At 36.7% G+C, this 23,627-nt stretch overlaps 1 protein-coding gene across 7 annotated transcripts in view; it reads left to right on the top strand.

Annotated features, from left to right (window-relative positions):
• The first annotated feature begins 11,775 nt into the window (after positions 1-11,775).
• The window catches only part of LOC131548507 (A-kinase anchor protein 2), a 100,626-nt gene continuing 88,774 nt past the window's right edge, over positions 11,776-23,627 (top strand). For 4 of the 7 annotated variants that reach the window (XM_058789826.1, XM_058789824.1, XM_058789829.1 and 1 more), the window contains exons 1-2: positions 11,776-12,019; positions 19,078-19,271. In XM_058789826.1, coding sequence (XP_058645809.1) covers positions 19,168-19,271 — 104 coding nt within the window. In that variant the 5' untranslated portion in view covers positions 11,776-12,019; positions 19,078-19,167. Of the gene's footprint in view, positions 12,020-12,110; positions 12,150-19,077; positions 19,272-23,627 lie in introns of all 7 variants that reach the window. The other 3 variants (XM_058789831.1, XM_058789830.1, XM_058789825.1) reach the window with 2 other exon arrangements.

The following is a 23,627-nucleotide window of genomic DNA, read 5'->3' as shown; positions in this document are numbered from 1 at the left end:
TACAGTTTATCACCGTATATAGTATAGGGGAACTTACCAGTTAACCATTTAACAGGTTTTTACTGTAGCATTTTTACAGTCTTTTACCGTTAAATTCACGGTCATTTTTATGGCTTCAGAAGACTTGGAATGCAACACGACTTTTTTTTAATACTTTTATACTGCTTTTTTATGGTCAGTTTTTGCAATAAATACCTGTGACTATACTTTTATTTGCCAGTACATGTTTTATATTGTTCAGAAGTGGGTAGGTTTGGGGTAGGGGTGGGGTTAGGTGCTCCAAAATATCTATGAAAATATAAATGTATATAAAATTATTCATATTTTTAAAAATGCAATAGTTGAAATGAAAACAGCTAAAAGCAATGGAATACCCTGCACGCTAAAGGGGTACCCTGTGCGTTCAAAAGAGATGCTAAAGGGGTCCTGACCAAGCGTCAGTATGTGACGAGATGGGAGTGAGGACATGTTGGAAAAAACAGGAGAGCTAATAGGGTATTTCTCATAATCAGAGCTGGGTAATCTGGATTATGTAATCAGATTTCAAAAATTAAGTACTTTAAATTAGATTATATTACATTTTAAAATGCTCATAGTTATATTACAATTACTTTTTTATGGATTGCATGATTAGATATCATTCATTTGGCATATAACATATGGCAGTAAATTATTAAGAATGTATTAATTCACCCTAATTCTGTTTTTTTTCTCTCTCTCTCTTTTAAATTAGCTCATAACAACTCTTTCCCTGCCATTGACAGAATTTCCCAGCTTTTTAGGCACTATTACACATCTTCTGATAGTCTTTGACAAAAATGTAGTTTTCTCAGCTTTTTGTTCAAAATGTAGCTTTTTTAATGAAACTTACACATATTCAAGTGTTGATATAAAAGAATGCATGAAGCTAGAATACTTTTGTTGTTGTTGTTTATAAGCAGAGGGTCTGTTCTTTCTTTTGGCATACTGCATGTTAAGATATTCATACAACAAAATAGTCTGTGGGGCTATGAACATTTTGTGAAAATTATCAAAAATGCAGGCAGTGGTGGCAACAAAAATGCAAACATGTTAACAACTGATGGAGCTGCAGAAGTAATAACAGCAAATAATGATGTAATGTAAATGTGAATGAATTTTAAAACAGGTTTCCTGAACACTTCCCCCTTCTGCTATTGGTCAGACAATCGGATAGCCATGCCCCAAACTCACACCATTGGTTGGGACCAATGTTGCTCTGTTGGACTGGGGTGCATTTCTCATACAACGATGTAACTCGCTACTTAACTACCATAGTATGCTGCATTGTTGGAGAAATTAAATATGCAGTAACGACTGGTTTTGGGAAACAGAGAATAGTTGAAATATGTTGCTAATGATGGAAACTGCAACCATGGCTGGCTAACGATTATTTTGGGAATCCTGCAAAATTGAATCAGATTCTGCTGGATAAATGGCTTTGGTTATTTTGTCAGATTTTCAGTAGGATCTTATTTAATTCGTATTTGATCTATTAAGGATTGCTTCCAAATGAGAGACACTTCATTGTTAATCCATTAACATTCCTTGAGGATTTTTTGACTAGACATATTCAGTCAGTATATATCAAGATACCTAATACCCATAATATCCTCTAATATTCATCCCCTGAAGTTTGTGTAATACCCATAATATCCTCTAATATTCACCCCCCCCCTCCCCGTCTGTTTTGTCCTGGAGTTTCTTTGATATCCAGAATTTATGAGATGACTGAAGAAAAAACTGCAATTGCAAAACAAGTGTTAGAAATGCAAAATGACGATGCAACTTTATACTTTCATAAATCAAGGTACAAAAGCTGCCTCTGGGGCAAAACCTTTTCAAAAGGTACTAATATCTAATTTTGAGGTACTAATATACAGTGTTGTGAAAAATTACTTTTAAAAGTAATGCATTACAATATTGCCTTACTCCCTAAAAATGAATTGCATTAATTAGTTACCTTTTATGGAAAATAATGTTTTACACTACTTTTGCGTTACTTTTTCACATCTGGGCTGGGCTTACTTGTTTGTTTTTAAAGGAACACTCCACTTTTTTTGGAAATAGGCTCATTCTCCAACTCCCCCAGAGTTAATAAGTTGAGTTTTACCATTTTTGAATCCATTCAGCCGATCTCCGGATCTGGCGATAGCACTTTTAGCATAACTTAGCATAGATCATTGAATCCTATTAGACCAGTAGCATCGCGTTCAAAAATGACCAAAGAGTTTCGATAGTTTTCCTATTTAAAACTTGACTCTTCTGTAGTTATATCGTGTACTAAGACCGGCGAAAATGAAAAGTTGCGATTTTCTAGGCCGATATGATTAGGAACTATACTCCCAGTCCGGCGTAATAATCAAGGAACTTTGCTGCGGCAGCAGGCGCAGTGATATTACGCAGCGCCTGAAAGTAGTCCCCAGCTATATTATAACTAGGTACCTGGCTGGGGACTACTTTCAGGCGCTGCGTAATATCACTGCGCCTGCTGCGGCCATGTTGGAGAATGAGCCTATTTCCAAAAAAAGTGGAGTGTTCCTTTAATATATAAAGTTATATTTTGTCAAATATAAAAGCCTTTTCACACCAAAAGTGAAATGAATAAGCCTCAGGCTGATGGAAATGTAAATTTAAAACGCTCCAACAAACCTTTCAGCTGCGCAGCCATTCAGGAATGCAGAAAGAATAGAACGCAGGAGAAGAGAGGATTTCAACTCTTTCCTCTCAATCACAAAAAAAAAAAAAAACACAAATGTTATGTTTATCTATCTAGGCACTGGTTAATAAATTGAAATGAAATACATAATACATTTTTGTGTTGACATTTATTTATTGCAGGTTTGTATAATATTCTGAGTTTGCATTTCACAGTTTTTAATTCTTGAGGAATAAATCTGTTTTTTGTGTAAGTGATTTAGTCTGGAACTACAGCATCATGTTCACACAACGCCTCTGCACTTACTCTCGATTTCTCCCAACATGCGGACAGGAGCTGTCAGTCAATACATGAGAAAACAAGTAACTGGCATCACGTTTTTGAAAAGGTTTTTTTCATGTAAATTAAAAATGTAATATGTATGTTGCTTTACTAGTTACTTCAGAAAACTAATCTGATTACATATCTCACGTTACTTGTAATATGTTACCCCCAACACTGCTAATATACACCTTTTAGGGGTAAATAAGGCGTACATTTTGAAAAAGTACCACCCCAGTGACAGTTTTTGTACCTTTTTCCTAGAGTGTAAAAATTGTACATTACAAATAAAAAAAAATATATATTATTAAAGAAATTTTGAGGAAGCTCTGAGGAAAATTGCTTGTCTTGCAAAAGTGAGAGGAATATAGCTTCAGCCTGGCAGGTGAGGGCTCTAAAAATAGGTGGTCTAACAAGAGGCTGCTCTCTGCAGAGCCAGTGGGTGGAGCTTAACATAGTCCAGCTCCCCTTCTCTGGCCCTAATGGGTGGAGCTTGAAGCTCCAGCTACACCAGGGGTGTCAAACTCAGTTCTTGGGAGGGCCGGAGCCCTGTAGCGTTTCGATGCAACCCTAATTAAACACACCTGATCCAGCTAATCAAGTCCTTCAGGCTTATTTGAAAACTACATGTTTTGTGTGTTGGAGCAGGGTTGGAACTAAACCCTACAAGTCTGCGGCCCCCAAGGAACTGAGTTTGACACCCCTGAGCTACACCCTAAAATTAACGGAGTCAAGCTCCACCCATTTTGACCCAGTTGGCTCTGCAGTGAGCACCACTTGGGCCTAACACTAACCCCCTTTTGGAGTTACAACTCACCTTCAAGTTCCTGGCTCTTTTTTTGGGATCAGGTTGCAGCTAAACCTCCCAGGGTGTTGTGGGTGATTGAAAGGGTGTAACTAGGAGGTTTCTGGCATGTCTCGTGGTTTGCACTGGCTCAAATCAAAAGAGTATGTACAGCCGAATGCTCACACAAACATTCATCGACATCTATAGAGAGCCACAGTGTTGACGTATCTTTGTAGATCAACCCAGACGTCCACATCATCCTGTTTCTCTGGACAGAATCCCAAAATGATTTTTCCACTGGCTTTTGGATTATTTCAGAAAATAAATTCTGTGACCATCAAAAGTTTATGATTCCTACCAACGCTATCTCACGGCCAATTCGTACGTATTTTACAAGGTGGCTAATTCGTACAAATTTGTACGACCTCACTCGTACGGTTTTGTACGGTTTGTCTAAACCCCAGTGACTGGTAGGTGTAGGTCATTCGTACAAATTCATACGAATTGTGCAACTCGTAAAATATGTACGATTTGGCAAAAATCGTATGAATTTGTACGAGTGAGGTTGTACGAATTAGCCACCTCGTAAAATATGTACGAACTGCCGTGAGATCGAGCTGTTGCTACACATTCATCATGATAATATTAACAAATGAGCACAACTTTTATGAAACCTGAATACAATCACCAGAAGTAAAAGGCTAGACTATAAATAAACTATGCCACAGTTGCATGACTTCAACTTCACATATTAACAAGCTTATATTACATTAGTTTAACCTACTATTAAACTAAAAACTTATTTTAAAAACATATTGACTTCAGGATGATGGAACCGGAGATGCTAAAATGCTAACTTGTTTCTGGGTTTTGGCCTACAAAAATAACATATGTCATCCCAGCATTACTGTATTGTTGTTGCATCTCCAGAAGTTGTTGATGTTAAGGCCCGTTCACACCAAGCACAATAACTATAAAGATATCGTTCTAAAAATCATTCTCAATATTAAAGAATAGCAGAGCCCACACCACAACTATAATGATAAAGGCACAGAGAAACAATATCGTTGGAATCACTTTCAGAACGATTTTTTGCAGCTGATGAACGATACAAACATTGACATCCAATCAGAATCCAAGCAGCTGGAGAATTTAAAGCGGCAGAGGCACGTGCGTTTAGAATAAACAGACTCTATCGTTCGCTGGTGTGGACGCTAATATCGTTATCTTTATAGTTATCGTTCTTGGTGTGAACAGGGCTTTGTTGTTATCTAATTAGTGCTAATTAGCGCAAAAAAATCTAAAATCAAGGCCCATGTGTGAGCTAATACAAACCATGCATGGTTAAAAACATCCAGCCTGGTCTCATGTTCATACGTGGGTATTAATACATAACATTTACAAGCACAAAACGTACATTTTTGTATGTTTTTATTTATGCTAAAACGTACAATTTAGACGTTTTTCAACATTTAAAACGTACAAATCGATACATATTTTTAGCTAAAAAACGTAAAAATATTTACGTATCTTTTATATAATTAAGATATTCGAATCAATGCATTTTTAGCATTTTATCAATAAGCGATTTAGACCCTTAACCTACCCCCAAACCTAAACCTACCCATTTTACAGCGAATATAAAAGGATATAAAACGCAATTGACCGAAACATGCAGGAAAATAACCATTTTAGTAACAATATAGCATTAAAAATGTTTTTATAGTCGCTAATCCCACTCCTACATCTAAACCTAAACATAGCTATTTCTGTACAGTAACGTTATAAGAAAAACATGACAGACAGATAAATATAAATACAATTACAATCATTTATTTATTGCAAAAATTTCAAAAGCACTACCAAAAGTAATCCAAATGACGATGCGTTGCAGCCGCAGTCCTCTCTGGCGGAATACAGTAGATTTGTGTGAGATAAAGAGCAGAATTTATGTTGTTGAAAATATTACCCAGATTATTTTCCCGATCCTCTGGCTCTCAGTGAACTCTTGAAGGCGCGCGCGTGCTAGCATCATTCAAATACACACCTCACCAGAAACACAGCATGTCGCAATCTGTGACGAATACAGGCCAGAGCATAGACATATAAGTATTTGCTGCGTCCCAATTCGCATACTATCCGTCCTAAATAGTATTCGAAAATAGAATTAGTATGTCCCAAATCACAGTATGTTTAAAAAAGTATGCCAAAGATTCCCGGATGGTCTACTACTTCCAGTTAGAATTCGAAGTACAGATCGATGCACACTCTAACTGCTAATATTGCCCACAACACATTGTGCGGTGGACGAGGAATCGATCAGAACTTCAAACACGCATAAAACGTGTTAAAAAAACTACAAACATGGCGGATATGCGAGACCAACAGACAGGTAGAGAAAGTGATTTGAGTGATAAATAATCAATGTCTAACCTGATTAAAAAATATTAATTTAAAGTTATCCACGTTATATTTCATCTGCAGCAACACTGTGAACTTTTATAACGATACGTTTGGTCATTAACTTTTAAATGCATCATTATGCAAACACATGAGCAGAGTTCTCGGCGTGAAAGACCCGCGATGTGCTGCTTTATTTCTCTCCAGTATGGTAGGAAATCAAATTAAACGAAATGTGGATGATGTTAACTGTGATAAGATGATTAACAGGGCAGTTTAAACAGTGACAGGATGCAGTAACTGAGCAACAGAATGTCCGTTAAAGAGGCAGTTATGACGAAGTAGTATGTCCCAAAGCCTGCCTACTATTCTGCTACATACTCAAAAGTATGTACTTTTTCTTCACAAAAAGAGTACATACTTTTAGGGCATAGTATAAGTAGGCGAATTGGGACGCAGCATATGTCTATGGGCGAGAGCCAATGAGCGTTCGATTATCCTGCCGTAAAACCTGTAGTGTGAAGCGGCAATATTTGAATTTGTAACGAACGCGTCAGTCAGCGCGGGCTTTGCTGTTTACGGTCGCTGGACTCGCTGCTCGGGATGGAGATGAAGATCGTCGAATAAAGGCTTGGATTTGGGTCTGTTCCTCGCAGTCCTGTGGATTCTGAAGATCTGGATTACAGTGCACGAATAAAATCGTTTCATTAAGTAATTATGTTGTGGTTTTGGTGTTTTTTTTTATAGTTCTGTTGTCAGTCACAGCATGTCGGCCTTTTGTGGCCCATGGCAAACAAAATAAACATTACATGACAAGTAAAGGTTAAACAATTTCAAATGTTATTTATTTTAAGGTTTAAAGTGAAGTCTTGTTTAACATTATGTAGGCCTATTCTTGGAAACGAGCTGGCAGCAGAAATCACAAAACAAAACGAAATGCTATCATTTCGTATTAAGTAAACGAGTAAACAATTTAATTTTCAATATTCATAAGGATTCATTTTTAGATGTCGTCAATACGTCAGTTTTGTACGTTTAAATGCTGAAAATACGTAAGTATTGTACGTTTTAGTGCCTGTAAAAACGTAAGTAAATGTACGTTTTATAGAACCACATTTTACGTAAAATACATACGAATTATCATGAGATCACGTTCAAACATCTGTGGATGTTCACCTTGCAGTTGAAAAATTCATGGCTGTCTTCCTCAGACGTGCTGTCGGCATCTCAGAGATTTCCAAAAGATATCCAAAACAGTTCAGACAGGCTCAGATCAAAGTCGTTTGCTCAACTAAATTATAAGTAACACTGCTTAATGGAGGTCTTCTTCTTACATCACACTGGCTAAATTATTCAAACGCGGTGATTGACAAACGCTCCTTTCTTCCTCAGCTACACTTCATGTTATTGAAGACGGGACACTTTTGAACCTGCAGCCAGAGCCGTTTTGATGACTACATGATACACCTGTGTTGCCAGTCTTCAAAAAGAATGTGAAATATGAGGCAAAAAAAAAGCTGGCTCACTTTGTAGAGCATACTTTTTTTCAATATCCAGTTATGTGGGATGTGGTAAGTCTTATTTTAATTTTATTCCAGTATCCAAGCCAACGATTTTAGGTTATAAAAACATTGTGGGAACACTGTTATGAAATGTTTCTGAAATTTTGAAATGTCCAGTTTTCTTTCTGTGATTAGAAAGTACTTTAAAGGTTACAAAAAATGTTTTTACAATGTTCTACTTTTTACCCAAAATCTAACATTATTTGAACGTTTATTTTTAATATTTTAAGCACATTATAATTTAGTTTTCTTGTCATGATGTAACGATTTTAAAGGTAAAAAAAAAAAAACGTTTCTTACAATGCTCTACTAACGTTATTTTTACAGATAATATAATGTTATTTGAACTGTTATTTTTAATATTTTAAGCACATAAAAATTGTGCTTTCTTGTCATAATTATAACGTCTTTAAAGGTTACACAAACGTTTCTTGAAATGTTCTACTAACTTTTTTTTTACAGATAATATAACGTTATTTGAATGCTTATTTTTAATATTCTAAGAACATTTAGATGTCCAGTATTTAATGGTTACAAAAATGTTTATTGCAGCATTCTACACTATAAAAAAAAATAAAAAATTATTGAATTTAGTAAAACATTTTAAGGTAAGTGGTTGCAATCCATTCATTTTAGTTATATTTAAATAAACAAATTTAGTTGACTAACTTTCAAAAAAAAAATTTAAATGTAGCTGAAATCAATTGTTTGCAACCACTTACCTTAAAAACTTTTCAGTGTACTAACTTTATTTTCACCCAAAATGTAGTGATTGCAATATTGTTTAGAATGTCCATCAGGTACAAATAACATCGTAAGAAAGTGTTGATCTATGTTTTCTTTCTTTCTGTCAATGAGAACGTATAAGAATGCTCCATAAACACTAATTGTTTGTCCTAACATTTATATAACTCTTAAAAAACATTAGGCCTAATGAATGTTGCGAGAACATTCCCTGTTAGCTGGGATACTGTTTGTGCAAATTGGGCCACAGCGATAGTTTGAAGAAAGTATAACCGCTGAGCATCTTGTTTTGAACAAAATGAAGCGTGATAATGAACAGTAAAACACTGGTTGGACTCAAAAGCTCAGCAAATAATACGCTATGAATTATTCAGCAATGCATTCATTTGTATTTAATCGCACCAATAACAGAAATAAAAATTTGAGATGAAGGGCATTAAAGGTGGCATTCGTTCCATGCCTGTGGAAAGATTGCTCTGTTTATGTGCACAAACACAATCAAAACAATAAAATATGAGGGTGAAGAAAATGATTCGGCGTGAGAAATTGATTGCACAGAACGCTTGTTTTCCTGCGCTGTGATTTCTGCTCATGCTCAGAGGGAACGGACTGATCTGGCCTGCTGGAGTGTAAGGATCAGCTGCATGATTGTGTGAATCTGGAAAGAAGCAAAAGCGACAGTTGGCCCAGAGATGTGTCACACGTGTTGAGATCACACACATTCTGTCTGTTTTTAGGCTGTAAACCTCCTGAGATGCACAACATACAGTAACGCATCAAGCTGAATGTCTTACATTTTGCATGAATGTTTTATGTAACCAACAGCAATTACAATTTCACATAGTGATTATAATACATTTAGCAGGGTTTAGATCATTTGCATCAAACGGTAACTATGTGGCAAACCACTATCACCAGTAAAAGTGGATGCTGCTATATTACACTCAATTCAAGTTCTCAGTTCAATGCCTGTAATTTGTATAGAAATGCTGCCCTCTGCTGTTGCATTATTTAACTTACACGTGAAACAGAGATGTGTAGATATGAATGACATTTCTGTAGACTTGTGACATTAGAGAAATCTCTAGGGATAAGTGGTATATATACATGCTATAACTTAATCCCAAATATAAGGTTGAACCACAAAATCAAAAGAATTAAAAGTAGTAAAAAAAAAATACAAAATTACTTAATTTTTGTTATTTTAGGACTCAAAGTTATTTTATTTATTTATTATATTTTATATCTAAATGTATTATAATTTGTTAAAAAGTATTTAATAAATGAATGAATAAATAAATTACATATTATTTAAAATATTATTTAAATTAAAGTATTTATGCATCAGGCATTGCGTTCATTTCAAAAACAAAATTGTATTGCAATAATATTTTATTGTAATAATATTTTTTTTTTTAAATGACTGTAATAAAGTCATTTTTAATTTAAGAATAATGTCTGGATGTATTAATAAAATAAATAAGGTAAAATAAAATATCCATAAGGTCCTAATAATTTTTTTATTAGGTCCTTAATTTTTTTTAAGTGAACAATTGCTTACTTTATCTGCAGCTTTGTATGTAAAACAGCACTTTTATTTTATTAATAGTATGTAAACAGCCTTTGTCTTTGCTACCTCATTGGTACAAGTCCAGCAGATTTTATGAGTTGCCTGCTGTTCTTAAGAGTTTTAACCAATTGGTTGTTAAACTACAGTGTGGAATGAAGTAGATTTGCAATTGCCTACTGTGACAGATTTAAAGCATTCTAAGCTTTTAACACTGAGAACTATTGATTTACAACCCAAAGCAATTACAACGTATAAGCTAGGTTTTACTGAGGGGTTTGAAGAGGAAGTATAAATTACATACAAAATAGGTCCACTTAACAATATCCTAAACCAATGGAGTTTAAGCATCTTTAGTACAAAATTGGTCGTTTAAAGAGTTCACCCCAAACTTAAAATTCTGTCATCATTTACTCACCCACGTCAACTGTATGGCTTGCTTTCTTGTGTGGAACATACAAAATTATATTTTGTGAAATGTGTTTTTGTCCAGTCAGTAGGTGCCACAACTGTTTGGTTAACTCATACAAGTTTGGACCAACATGACGGTGAGTGAATCTTCATTTTAGGGTGAGCTATCCCTTTAAATTAGGATTTAAAAGATCGCATGTTTTCATTATGTTGCTATGTTATACTGTAATTTCATTTTTTACTAACTTTGCAGGTAAAGGAAATCTGGTTATTTGAAGACTAGATTTAAAAGACCACACTTTAGTTTGGGGTCCAATTCTCACTATTAACTAACTATTATTATATGGCTTTTACCTCAGTAAACTCCTAATTTGCTGCTTAATAATAGTTAGTGAGGTAGTTGTTAAGTTTAGATATGGTGTAGGATTAATGGATTTAAAATATGGCTGTGTGGAATAAGGCATTAGTATGTATTTTAAAAGTACTACTGCTGATATACTAGTAATATTCATGCTAATAAGAAACCAGTTAATAGTGAGAACTGGCCCCTAAACTACATTGTTACTAATATTTCATATGCACCACTATTCAGAAGTTTGTTTGTTTTTTTATGTTTTTTGAAAAAAAAGTCTCTTCTGCTCATCAAGGCTGCATTTACTTGATTAAAAATACGGTAAAAACAGTAATATTGTGAAATAATATTATAATTTAAAATAACAGTTTTTTTATTGTAATATGTTGTAAGCTGTAATTGATTTCAGTGATAAAAGCTGAATTTTCAGCATCATCTTCAGTGTCACATGATCCTTCAGAAATCACTCTAATGTGCTGATTTGCTGCTAAAGAAACATTTCTGAAACAGTCGCGCTTCATATTATTGTAGAAACCATTTTTTCAGTAATATTCAATGAATAGAAAGTTCAAAAGAACAGAATTTTTAAATCAAAATCTTTTGTATGGTAACATCATAAATGTCTTTACTGTCCTTTTTAATCAATTTTAATGCATCCAAACAAACCAATTAATTTCTTTGAAAAAGAGTAACTTAAAAGTTATGATCAAAAGGTCATTTTACTTTTTGTCCTCTAGTGCCGATGCTAGCATCACCGAATCCTGAACGACCTTAAATAGATTACTGATGAGGTGACGGCTGAAAGGCCCCTTCACTGCAGAAAAATTCCAGAAAGAGTCGCCAACAAAGCTAACATTGTATCAGCGTGTGAGCCTCTGTCGCTTACATAAATGGCCTTGTCCCTTACGCCCCCATTTACAGTTGTTTAATGCTGTTTGGGACTCTGTGGTGCTTTTGTACTGTGAACATGAGGAACATGTGCAGCTGATGGGTCTCAAGGTCTGGCAAAAAAACAAACCCCACCAAATTAACGCTGAGAGGTGCAGCACACGCTCCTGATATCCTGGTAAGCCTCAGGGATGGGCCTCGGGACCCCAGAGCTGGGCAAACAAGTGAAACGGACACTTTGGACTGTCAGCCATCCGAGGAATGCAGAGGCTCATGTAACAGCACAGAGCTTGCTGAAGACCTGAGAGAAGTGAGTATGTTAGTAGTAGCGCCGCAGCTTTGTTCATGTGACTTCAGTTAACTGTATAATGATGCTTTCTCTCTTATCCTTCACTTCCCAGCAAACAGGAAACGTTCTCAGAACGTTAACTAATACTCTGGTAAGGTTCTACCAAAATTATAAACAAACATTCTTACAGTAACGTTAATGGAATGTTTGTCGATTAATAATGTTCTCAAGGTATTAGCAGAAAAACATTATTAATGTTCAAGGAATGTTTTTCTGAAACATTTTAGTCGGACGATTGTCTAACATTTTTGTGAAACATTCCTAATTACGAGACAGTTAGTTCAAAGAAAATTCAAAATGAACATTCCCATAATGTTTGCGCAATATTTATGGGACATTCTCTTAATGTTTTGTCTAGCGTTCACATAACCAAGAAAAAAAGTTTAAACTGTTAAAAATCTGGAACGTTCAGAGAAAATTCAAATGAAAATGAATATTGAGAATATTTAATTATTCTAAAACCACTTTCAGCATTTGTATTAGTATGCCAAACTTACTATTAATATTAGCTGAGCCATTGACACAACTTACTTCAAAGCATGTGTCACACTTTACCCCATAAAAATATATTAATGTAATTCATATTTACTGTATGAAAATAATTTAAGGTTTATAGGCTATACATTGGCAATTCACCAATATAGTATATATTAACCCATGTGCATATGTATATTTTGTTCAGAAAATGTAAAAAAAAATAATAATAATTATAATGATAATAAATAAAAATTGTAAATAAAAGTTACTGTAATACTTACAATACTTGAAGTATTAAATACAAACATAATTTTAGCTCCTTTAGCTCCCTAACACTATAAAGACTATTGATTGTATACACAGACTGCTGCTATGAAGTCTTTAATCTAGTAGTAATCTAGTAGTTAATAGTAATCTTATAGTTAAGTATAGTTTTGTACACAAAGTGCTCTCCTAAAAGGAGAGTTAGTGTAGTTAAATGTTGCTAAAGCCAAATAAGGCACAAACACATCTAAAGTCTAAGCATTCCAGACAGTTTGATAACTCGAGGTACTAACTTGACATAATCACAAGCATCCGAGTGTGTGACACCCCGGCACGCAGAAGCTCCGAACACTTGAGTGGAATGTGACCTCGCTCTTGTCTTTTAAGAGCAGTGCAGCCCAATCCCACTGTCTAGAGAATATTTTAAAGTCATTGCTTTACTCCAGTTAAATGACATTGAATTGACTTCCTAAAGTTCTTTGGTATTTGCTATTTAGCAAAAGTGATTTATAAAAGATGTGTGTTTACAGTTCTTATACCTACAGCTACAGCTATTCCATACCGCCAGCAGTTCTCCAACCAGACATCTGGTCAAACACTTCTGGGCCTCAAATTAATGATTATTATTTTTAATAATAATAATAATGTTATTATTATTATTATTATTAATTTAATTTTTGGAGTCGAGAGTGGAGTTTGTGGGGGGGGTTTATTTTAAATGAAAGTTTTAGTAATTGTGTTGTGTGTTATTGTCCTAATTATTATTAGGAGTATTTAACCCTGTAACCCTCTGGCTGTTTTGGTTTTGTTTTGCCCCTGTTTGTGTTCCTGGTTTTCCTTATGTTCTTTTTCCTGTTCTTGTTTAGTTTGATTGCTTTATGATTCCTTGCACCTGAGTTCCTTATTATCCTTGATTACTTCTCACCAGTTTCAGTTCTCCCTGATCACGTTCCATGTGTTTATAAGCGTGGGAGTTCAGTGGGATCGCCGCGAGTGCTGTGAGTCCTCTGGCCGCTCATCTGTCAAGTTATCCAGCCACTCATCATTCAAGTTTGCCAGCTGCGGCTCACTCAAGCCCGCCGGTTAATCCTCAGTCAAGTCTGCTGGCTGTTCATCTGTCAAGACCGCTGGCTGCGGCTCAACCAAGCCTGCCGGCCGCTCCAAAGTCAAGTTTGCGGGCTGCCGCTCACTTAAGCCTGCCGGCTGCGGCTCCCTCTAGTCCGCCGGCCTCTCCAAAGTCAAGTTTAACAATGCAAATCGTGTCAAAGCAGCTTCACCTCAGCTTGATATAAAGCTGGGTGGCTTTATATCAGCTTTACAGTATTTAGACGAGGAAATAGTTTGTCGAAATAGTGTTATTCTCCTCTGGCCAGACAAAATCAGCAGTTTAAATCTAGGTCAAAGCAGAGTCAGATTGTGTAAAGGAGTCATCTGGTTCCTGTGGTCTTGTCCCGATGGCTGTCTAGGAGACAGGGTCTTCACTGGGGATCAGTCTCTGGGGCTCATCTAGTTGTCTTCGTCTCCGCTGTCGTTCAGGGCTGTAGAGGTCATCTCTAGGTGCTGATTTTGATATTCTAGGTATTGGACGGACTATAATATGATAAGAGCTCACTCAAATACTGGGGTGCCAATATAGGTAATTAGCAAGATCTTAAAATGTATACAACGTTTAATAGGGAGCCAGTGCAGTGTTGACAGAACCGGGCTAATGTGGTCATACTTCCTGGTTCTAGTAAGAACTCTAGCTTCTGCATTTTGAACCAGCTGGAGTTTGTTTATTAAACGTGCAGAGCAAATAAAGCATTACAATAATCTAGCCTCGAGGTCATGAACGCATGAATTAATGTTTCTGCATTTGACACTGAGAGCATAGGCCCTAATTTAGATATATTTTTAAGGTGGGAAACATGTTTTTCGAAGGAAAGTTTGCTATCAAAAAGTACGCCTAGGTTCCTAGCTGATGACGAAGAATTTACAGAGCAGCCGTCAAGTATTAGACAGTGATCTAGGTTATTACATGCAAAAGTTTTTGGTCCAATAATTAACACCTCTTTTTTTTCAGAATTTAGCAGTAAGAAATTGCTAGTCATCCAGTTTTTGATATCAACTATACATTCTGTTAGTTTTGCAAATTGGTAAGTTTCATCAGGTCGCGAATAAAAATAGAGCTGGGTATCATCAGCATAACAGTGAAAGCTAACACCATGATTCCTAATGATATCTCCAAAGGGTAACATGTAAAGCGTGAAAAGTAAGGGGCCAAGTACTGAGCCTTGAGGTACTCCATACTGCACTTGTGATTGGTATGATACCTCTTCATTTACTGCCACAAATTGATGGCGGTCAGAGAAGTACGATTTGAACCATGCCAGTGCACTTCCTCTAATGCCAACATAATTTTCTAGTCTATTTAAAAGAATGGTGTGGTTGATAGTGTCAAATGCGGCGCTAAGATCCAGTAGCACTAACAGAGAGATACAACCATGATCAGATGATAAAAGCAGGTCGTTTGTAACTCTAATGAGAGCAGTCTCAGTACTATGATATGGTCTAAAACCTGACTGGAAATCCTCACATATGTCATTTTTCTCTAAGAAGGAACATAGTTGTGATGATACTACCTTTTCTAATATCTTTGACAGAAAAGGGAGATTCAAGATCGGTCTGTAATTAATTAATTCTTTGGGGTCAAGTTGTGTTTTTTTTTTAATGAGAGGCTTAATAACAGCCAGTTTGAAGGTTTTTGGGACATATCCTAATGACAATGATGAGTTAAATATATTAAGAAGAGGATCTATTACTTCTGGAAGCACCTCTTTTAGGAGCTTAGATGGAACAGGGTCTAACATACAGGTTGTTGGTTTAGATTATTTAACCAGTTTAAATCACAAGAATGAGTGACATTGTTCCTCAGGGGATCTATAGTGTACTATCTGATGCGATACTGTGACTAACAGCTGCATGGTTATAATTTTATCTCTAATAGTTTCGATCTTGGAAGTAAAGTAGTTCATAAAGTCATTACTACTGTGCTGCTGGATGTCTGCACCTGCTAATGTTATATTTTTTGTTCATTTAACCACTGTATTGAATAAATACTTGTGGTTGTGGTTGTTTTCTTCTAAAAGAGACGTAAAGTAAGCAGATCTAGCAGTTTTTAAGGCTTTCCTGTAGGAGAGAGTATTTTCCCGCCAAACAATATGAAATACCTCTAATTTTGTTTTTCTCCAGCTGCTCTCCATTTTCCGGGCTGCTCTCTTTAGGGCCCGACTATGCTCATTATACCACGGTGTTGGACTCTTTTCCTTAATCTTCCTTAAGCGTAAAGGAGCAACCTTATCTAAAGTGCTAGAAAAGAAAGAGTCCATAGTTTCTGTTACAACATCAAGTTGTTCTGAGCTATTCGATATGCTAAGGAACTGAGATAAGTAAGGAAGATTATTTCTAAAGCAGTCTTTTGTGGTACAAGTGATGGTTCTACCATATTTGTAACAAGGAGTTGGCTTCACAGATTTAGCTATATGGAATATACACGAAACTAGATAATGATCTGAGACATCATCGCTCTGCTGCAAAATTTCAACGCCACTGACATCAATTCCATATGACAGTATTAAATCTAGAATATGATTTTGACAATGAGTAGGTCTTGACACGTGTTGTTTAACACCAATTGAGTTTAGAATGTCTATAAATGCTGATCCTAACGAATCTTTATCATTATGAACATATTAAAATCACCAGCAATTAGGACTTTATCTGCAGCCAGCACTAACTCAGATAGATAGTGTCCAGTGTCAGCTCCAGCCCCAGAGTTCGCTCCAGTGTCGGCTCCAGCCCCAGAGTTCACTCCAAAGATGGCTCCAGCCCCTGAGCAGAGTCAAGTCATGTCCCCTGAAGCCATATTTTAAAGTCTTGTCTTGTCTTGTCCATGGAGGCTCATCTGGGGCAGGTGGCTTCTCTAGTCATGTCCGCGGAGGCCATTCCCAAGCCGTCTGCTTCTCCTGTTGCTTCTATGGAAGCGGTTCCTGAGTTAATCCTGAGAGGGCACCTGACTCCACGTCCAGCCCAAGGAGGGCTATTGTGCTCTCGTCATGCCCAGAGAGGGCCTCAGCTTCCGAGCCTAGCCCAGGAAGGGCTCCTGTTCCTGTGGATAGCCCCGAGAGGGCTCCTGTTCCTGAGATTAGCCCAAGGAGGGCTCCTGTGCCTGAGTCTAGCCCACTGAGGCCCTTGGAACCCGTTAGTTCCCCCAAGGAATTTTTGGGGAGGGGTTATAGGGCTCCGGCCAGAGAGGCCGGGCCGAAAGATGAGCTCCCTGCACCGCCATGGCCTCCTGAACTATCTGCTCCGCCATGGCCTCCCAAACTCCCTGCACCGCCATGGCTCCCTGGACTGTCTGCCCCGCCATGACGCCTCGAGTCCCCTGATCGCGGTACTGTCTGTTCCGCCCTGGAGGTATTCCCCGTGTCCCTGTCCTGCACCAGCCTCCAGGGCGCCCACCCCCCTCCCCGGTGGTATTGTTACGGCGCAGGACGCGCCTTCCAGTAGGGGGTAGTAATGTCACATTTATGGTCTGTTTTGGGTTTGTTTTGTCCCTGTTTGTGTTCCTAGTTTTCCTTATATGGTCTTTTTCCTGTTCTTGTTTAGTTTGATTGCTTTATGATTCCTTGCACCTGAGTTCCTTATTATCCTTGATTACTTCTCACTTGTTTCAGTTCTCCCTGATCACGTTCCATGTGTTTATAAGCCCTGTGTTTTCCTCAGTTCCCATGTCTTGTGTTAATGTTGTGTTGTGGTCATTGTCTCCGCCGTTCTCCCGTGTTCTGTTCAAGGATTTATCATTAAAGACACTGTTTTGCATCATCCCTTCGTCTTGTGCCTCGTTTCAACCCCAACCCTAACCCTAACCCTAACATGACAATATATACAGTATAAGAGCCAAAGGGTTACAGGGTTAAATACTTAAATGTTTCCCAGAAGACAAATACAATAAGTACAATTTACCCTGATCATCCAATTAAAAAAGTTTACACCCCCCAGCTCTTAACGCATTGTGTTGCCTTCTTGAGCATCAGTAAATGTTTTCCCCTATAGGTATATATATATATGTATAGTCAGGTCCATATATATTTAATTTGCAGTAATATAATGAACAATTAAAGTGCACACTCTGAGCTTTAATTTGAAGGGAATCCGCTGTTGCTGTGAACCACATCATGCGGACAAAGGATCTCTCCATGCAGGTGAAACAGACAATTGTTAGGCTTCAAAAACAAAACCAAAGCAGTGTGATGCATGAGCTGCATTGCTTCCAGTGGCACTGGGTTACTGGTATTTAGTGATGATGTGACAGAGGACAGTAGCAGCCGGATGAATTCTGAAGTGTACAGGGATATACTCTCTGCCCAGATTCAAATGAAACAAAGTTGATTGGGGAGGCGCTTCATTGTACAAATGGACGATGACCCAAAACATACAGCAAAAACAACCCAGGAGTTTTTGAAGGTAAAAAAGTATAATATTCTGCAATGGCCGAGTCAATCTCCTGATCTCAACCCGATTGAGCATGCATTTCACTCGCTGAAGACAAAATTAAAGGCAGAAAGAGCCACAAACAAACAACAACTAAAGTCTGCTGTAAAGACCTGGCAAAGCATCACAAAATAGGAAACCCAGTCTCTGATGATGTCCATGAGTTCCAGACCTAAATTTCCATGGGCTCTCATTACAGATACTCACATACATTCACAATAACAATGATATTATCTTAAGAAATAAAATAAAATAAAATAAAATAATGTATTATAATTCAAGGCAATGTGGCAATATAATTTTTGGAATTAAAATGCAGATCATACAAACACATATAATAATTACAAATTCCCATTAAAATGGAGTTTAAAGCTGCAGTATGGAAAATTGGTTAGTTAAACATTAAACAATAAACAATCTTTAACAATAAACAATGCATACATTTTTTGACAATCCATTCTAAGTCTTTTTACTGTCTTACAGTAATATGGATCAAATATGGAATCATTTAATATGAATCAGTAATGCATAAATCGAAGATTGCTTTCAATGTGATATATGTAATGCAGTTTGAGACTGAAGATTTGATGATATATTTCTAATTACAATTACTGCAATAATACATTCTCAAATGAAAGTTCAAAGAGAAGTACAATCTCTACCAATAAAATCAGACGTTAAACAAATGTGACCCTCCCTCCTGTCTCTTTTTCTCTCTCTCTCTCTCTCTCGCTCTCATCCTGCAGGCTAGACAGAGCGGAAGCTGCGAGCTGCAGCATCCAGCATCCATCTGAAATCTCAGGAAAAGGTGGAGGAGAGCTGTCATTCCCAAGGTGATGCTGGTAACAGCAGCGGAGAGCAGACGAGGAAACGCAGAGGAAGAGGGAGAAGACGCAGCCATGATGGGCACACCTCTCCGGAGGAAAGCCCCGGCATATGAGTGAGTACTTCCATTTTTCCTCGCCCTCCCACTGTAGGGTTGGACATCACGGAGCGGTTGCCATAGCAACGGCAGCCAGGGCGGCAGGAGGAGGATGATGATGCTGCAGCAGCTGTTGTCTGCAGTCATGGATTTCTCCAACTGAGTGTGTGTGTGTGTGTGTGTGTGTGTTCAGCAGACATACATGTAATGTGTCACAGTGTCATTGGCAATGAAATCATCAGTATGAACAAACATACAGTAGGAATGATGAGATCGAATTTAGATAATGTTCACTACCATCATCTGTTTTGGGGTGTTGGCCAATTGTCCAATAGAGAATTAGTGTAGCAACTGGACAGGCAATTTTGAAATAACAAGGACAGCCTTTATAGCCTCTTAGGTCTACACCTGATGCACATAAAAGCAAGAACTGGCTGAAATTACAAGCTCCGATCTGAGGTTTGTTTGCTGAAAGCAGCATTAGCAAACTATGTTCACAAGTTCTGTCATTATCAACAGAGTTCATCTATTCTGTGTTTCCCAAAACTGTAGTTGAAATGAACACTTGCAAGCCTGTGTGCCTGAAACTACATCTCACAACCTGTGGTTAAAAGCACAGTTTCTTGTTATTATGACAGATGGACTTAACCCAAAAATGTATGTTGATAACCAAACAGTTGATGGCAGCCATTTTTTACCATACTATGGAAGTCAGTAGCTGCATCCCAAATGACACACTATACACTGCGTACTTATGCACTATTTACTCAACTGTGTAGTGTATGAATTATTTAAGTAAAGTCTGATAGCTCCTCCCCCTTCGCGGCGTAAGTAAAGCTGCGACAGCTGAGTACATGAAGTTCCACACTTCACTCCAACATTCCATACTGCCTTCTTTCGGTTATTTAAGTGCATCATCCGGGTATTTAAAGTGCACTTTTTCTTTTTGGAATTTTCAGTGTGAACACACCACTCGCACTATTTATACTGCAAAACGTCATAGGACAGTGCATAAGTACACGATTTGGGAAGCACCTAGTGGCTACCATCAACTAAATGGTTACCAGGATTCTTTAAAATAAATATTTTGTGTTCAGCAGGTCAGGGTGCACTAACTTTTGTCCATTAGGAAGCATAGCATGAGCTTTTAAGAGTTGCTTAAAAGTATTTGGTAAATAACCATGTAATTAAAGAGTAACGTATAGTCAGCCAGTCATTAGCGGGGAGGGTTAAGGGCTAAATCAGGTTAAGGGCGAGTTTACAACAATCATCAGTTTTAAGCGGATTGAATTTATATCGATTACCCTTACAAACAATGCTAAAATTAGCAATTTAGCTTGTGGTGCCTGTGTGACAGAGTTGCAGTCTGGTTTGAGAGTGTTGTCTTGATAATAAAGAAGGCCTGGAGCCATCGCACCAAAGAATGCCTTTGAGTTTGTACGGAGCACTTATGCGACTGCAGCTGTCACATTCCACACACATGCAAAATTAGCAGCAGTCGCAGCACAGCAACAGGCAGTCCTGTAGGATAAACACCACAGCTAAATCCTCAGAGCTAAACACTGTATCAGTCTTATTTATAATGATATATGGGACATATAACAGTTGAATTCCAAACTGGTATTTCCAAGTTAAAACATATAATGTTTGAAATAAATAGAAAAAGTAGTGTAAACAAGATTTGTGACACCTAGAGAATGCTAACAGTTTGCATTCTCATTCACTTCAATGGCACATTCTTAAATGGTGAATGCATTTCCAAACATTTGCGATTTTGATACTTCTTTCTTTGCTCAAGGGTCAAAACATACTCGGTTTCTAAAGTAACCAATCACCTAAGCTGTAAATGGAATGATGATGGCATAACTACACACTCCACAAGCAATGAACATCTCTCTCTCTGTTGACTGCCATTGAAAATGTTTACTTCTATTGCACACAATGTAGACTTCCATTAAGATTAATTGAAGTGCTAATGGATAGCTTTCTCCAGGTATTACAGACCTCCTTGGGAGGTGCAGGAAAATGACAGCCTGACAATATTGACTGGTTGATGGCACCACAAGTCTAAGGCAGAAGACTCCAAAAATCAAGGACTGGTAAAATATCTGCTATACAATGAAATTATACAGTTATACATGTTAATTCACTGAGAGTTAAGTATTATAATCTTAACTGGCAGTGCACTACTTCAGAAAGAATCCAGACCAAGAGCTGTGACAATCTCCAGAACAACTGCAGCCATAAACATAGAAAACAGCAGGCCACCGTTGTCATTATAGGAGGCCGAGCAGAGTTTCTTTGGGAGATTCTTTCTTGCTAAAGCTTTGGATAAACTAATGCTATTACAACAAAACTAAACTGTTTTGCAGACTATCTTCCTGGAAAACATCCCCTCATGATCGTCACTTAAACTAAACGGCTTTGCACAAAAATGAATAATAAACATTACCTTAAAAGATTTGAAAAGTACATTTTTGGGCCTCACAAAGTTGGTGTTCAGAAATTTTTAAACTTGCTGTTTGGCTGTTTTTAAACTTCTCTGGAGTACACATGGAAAAGTGGTGGCTTGATTTATGTTCAACTCAAAAACATTTACATACTAAACCACCAACTAAACAAGTCATGAATCATGTCTGATTACTTACGGATGATGATTGTGTTTGCAATCTTAGTTGACGAATGGTAATTGTAATCACCCCTAAATCAGTGACTAAAGCATTTTTGATATATACAAATTGCATGATTTTGTAAATCCAAGCCATAGACCAATATAATGCAAATAAATCACATTTAAAAGTATTATAAACTATTGCCTATTTAAAAAGTAATCAGTGCTTGGTAGAAACTGATTATAGGTCATTTAGATTACGTAATCAGATTCCAAAAATTGAGTTCTCGTAACTGGATAAGATTAAAATTTTAAATGTGCATAGTTATTCATAATTATTCAACTGTTTTATTTGAAAGATTTTTGTTTAAAAAATTTTTTTTAATTTTCATAACTGAATTAATTATTAGCTTTTCGTCGACTCATAAACACACTGCAGTTCTTACATTAATCACATTTAATGCAATGTTTAATGCATTTGGAAAGTGTGGGTCTGAATTTGAGCCCAAACTATTATAGAGCAAAGGCTCTTTTGCTTAACAGATCAGTTTAGACATTTGCATTTGGGCAACTGTCTTACATTTGTGTTCTTGAGAGACCGTTACTAATTTGTCACTTGCTTGTGGCTCAAGAAGGTTGTTTGCAGCAAGTGCCAATGCAAACCCAGCACTAATGAAGTGTCATTAGTAAGCTCTATAAGAGTCTTGTTGGAGTATGTTTGAGTACCACTAGAAAGGAATGTGAAAGACTTGCACTACAGCTCAGAACATTGCTATTAAAATAGAATGGTCTCATGCATTTCTTCATATCCTTGTCAATATAAGGTCATTTGTTTATAAAAAAAATAATAATAATAAAAAAAAAAAGATTAAAATATTCTTTAAGAGTTTCTTGCATGTGAGTTAAAATTTGGCAGGAATTGCTTGAAAGTTGTTATAACTGGCTATGAATGCTTTATAATGCATTTGTTAATGAGTTATTAACCAATAATGTACCTTTCACAAAGATCATATTAATGTAACGTGGGTTACACTTTAGTTTGGGGACCAATTCTCACTATTAACTAACTATTAAATATGACTTTTGCCTCAACAAACTCCTAATTTTCTGCTAATTAACAGTTAGTAAGGTAGTTGTTAAATTTATGGTATAGGGAGGGATCTAGAATAAGTACTAATAAACAGCCATTATGCTAGTAATATGCATGCTAATAACCAACTACAGTAGTTAATAGTAAGAATTGGTCCCTAAAGTAAAGCATTATCGTAAAGTGTTATGAGATTTGTTCACTGTTACACAATGTAACTAAATACCAGACAACATGGTTCCAGTGTCAGTTTTGATACAGAAATCATAATTTCATAGCATTTACAACATTGCAAATGAAAGTATGTTGTCTGTGCTCTTTCTGAAATGGAGACAAATTAAGGTCTAAATAACATAAATTGTTAATGCACCTTCCAGTTTGCATGTCTGAGTTTGATTAAGCATGAAATTGTATATTTGACATCTCAACAAAAACCAGCAAAAGTCAGATGTCACACCCTTTATGAAATAGGTATCGAAGTCTACAGCAAGTAATATTATAGAAACCTTATATAGAGCACAAGTGTGAAAGATTGTATTAATATAAACAGTAGGTTTTACTTCTTTAAACCTAATCCATGTGTGTTAATATTGCTTTTGTTAACAAGCGTTAGAATAAAGCAAGGCAGCCCGCTAATAGTGTGTTTCACTTTAAAAATAATTTGAAAGTCATTTTG

Source organism: Onychostoma macrolepis, chromosome 10 (genome assembly GCF_012432095.1).
Source record: "Onychostoma macrolepis isolate SWU-2019 chromosome 10, ASM1243209v1, whole genome shotgun sequence".
NCBI lineage: Eukaryota > Metazoa > Chordata > Actinopteri > Cypriniformes > Cyprinidae > Onychostoma > Onychostoma macrolepis.
This window is presented reverse-complemented; position numbering and strand designations above follow the sequence as displayed.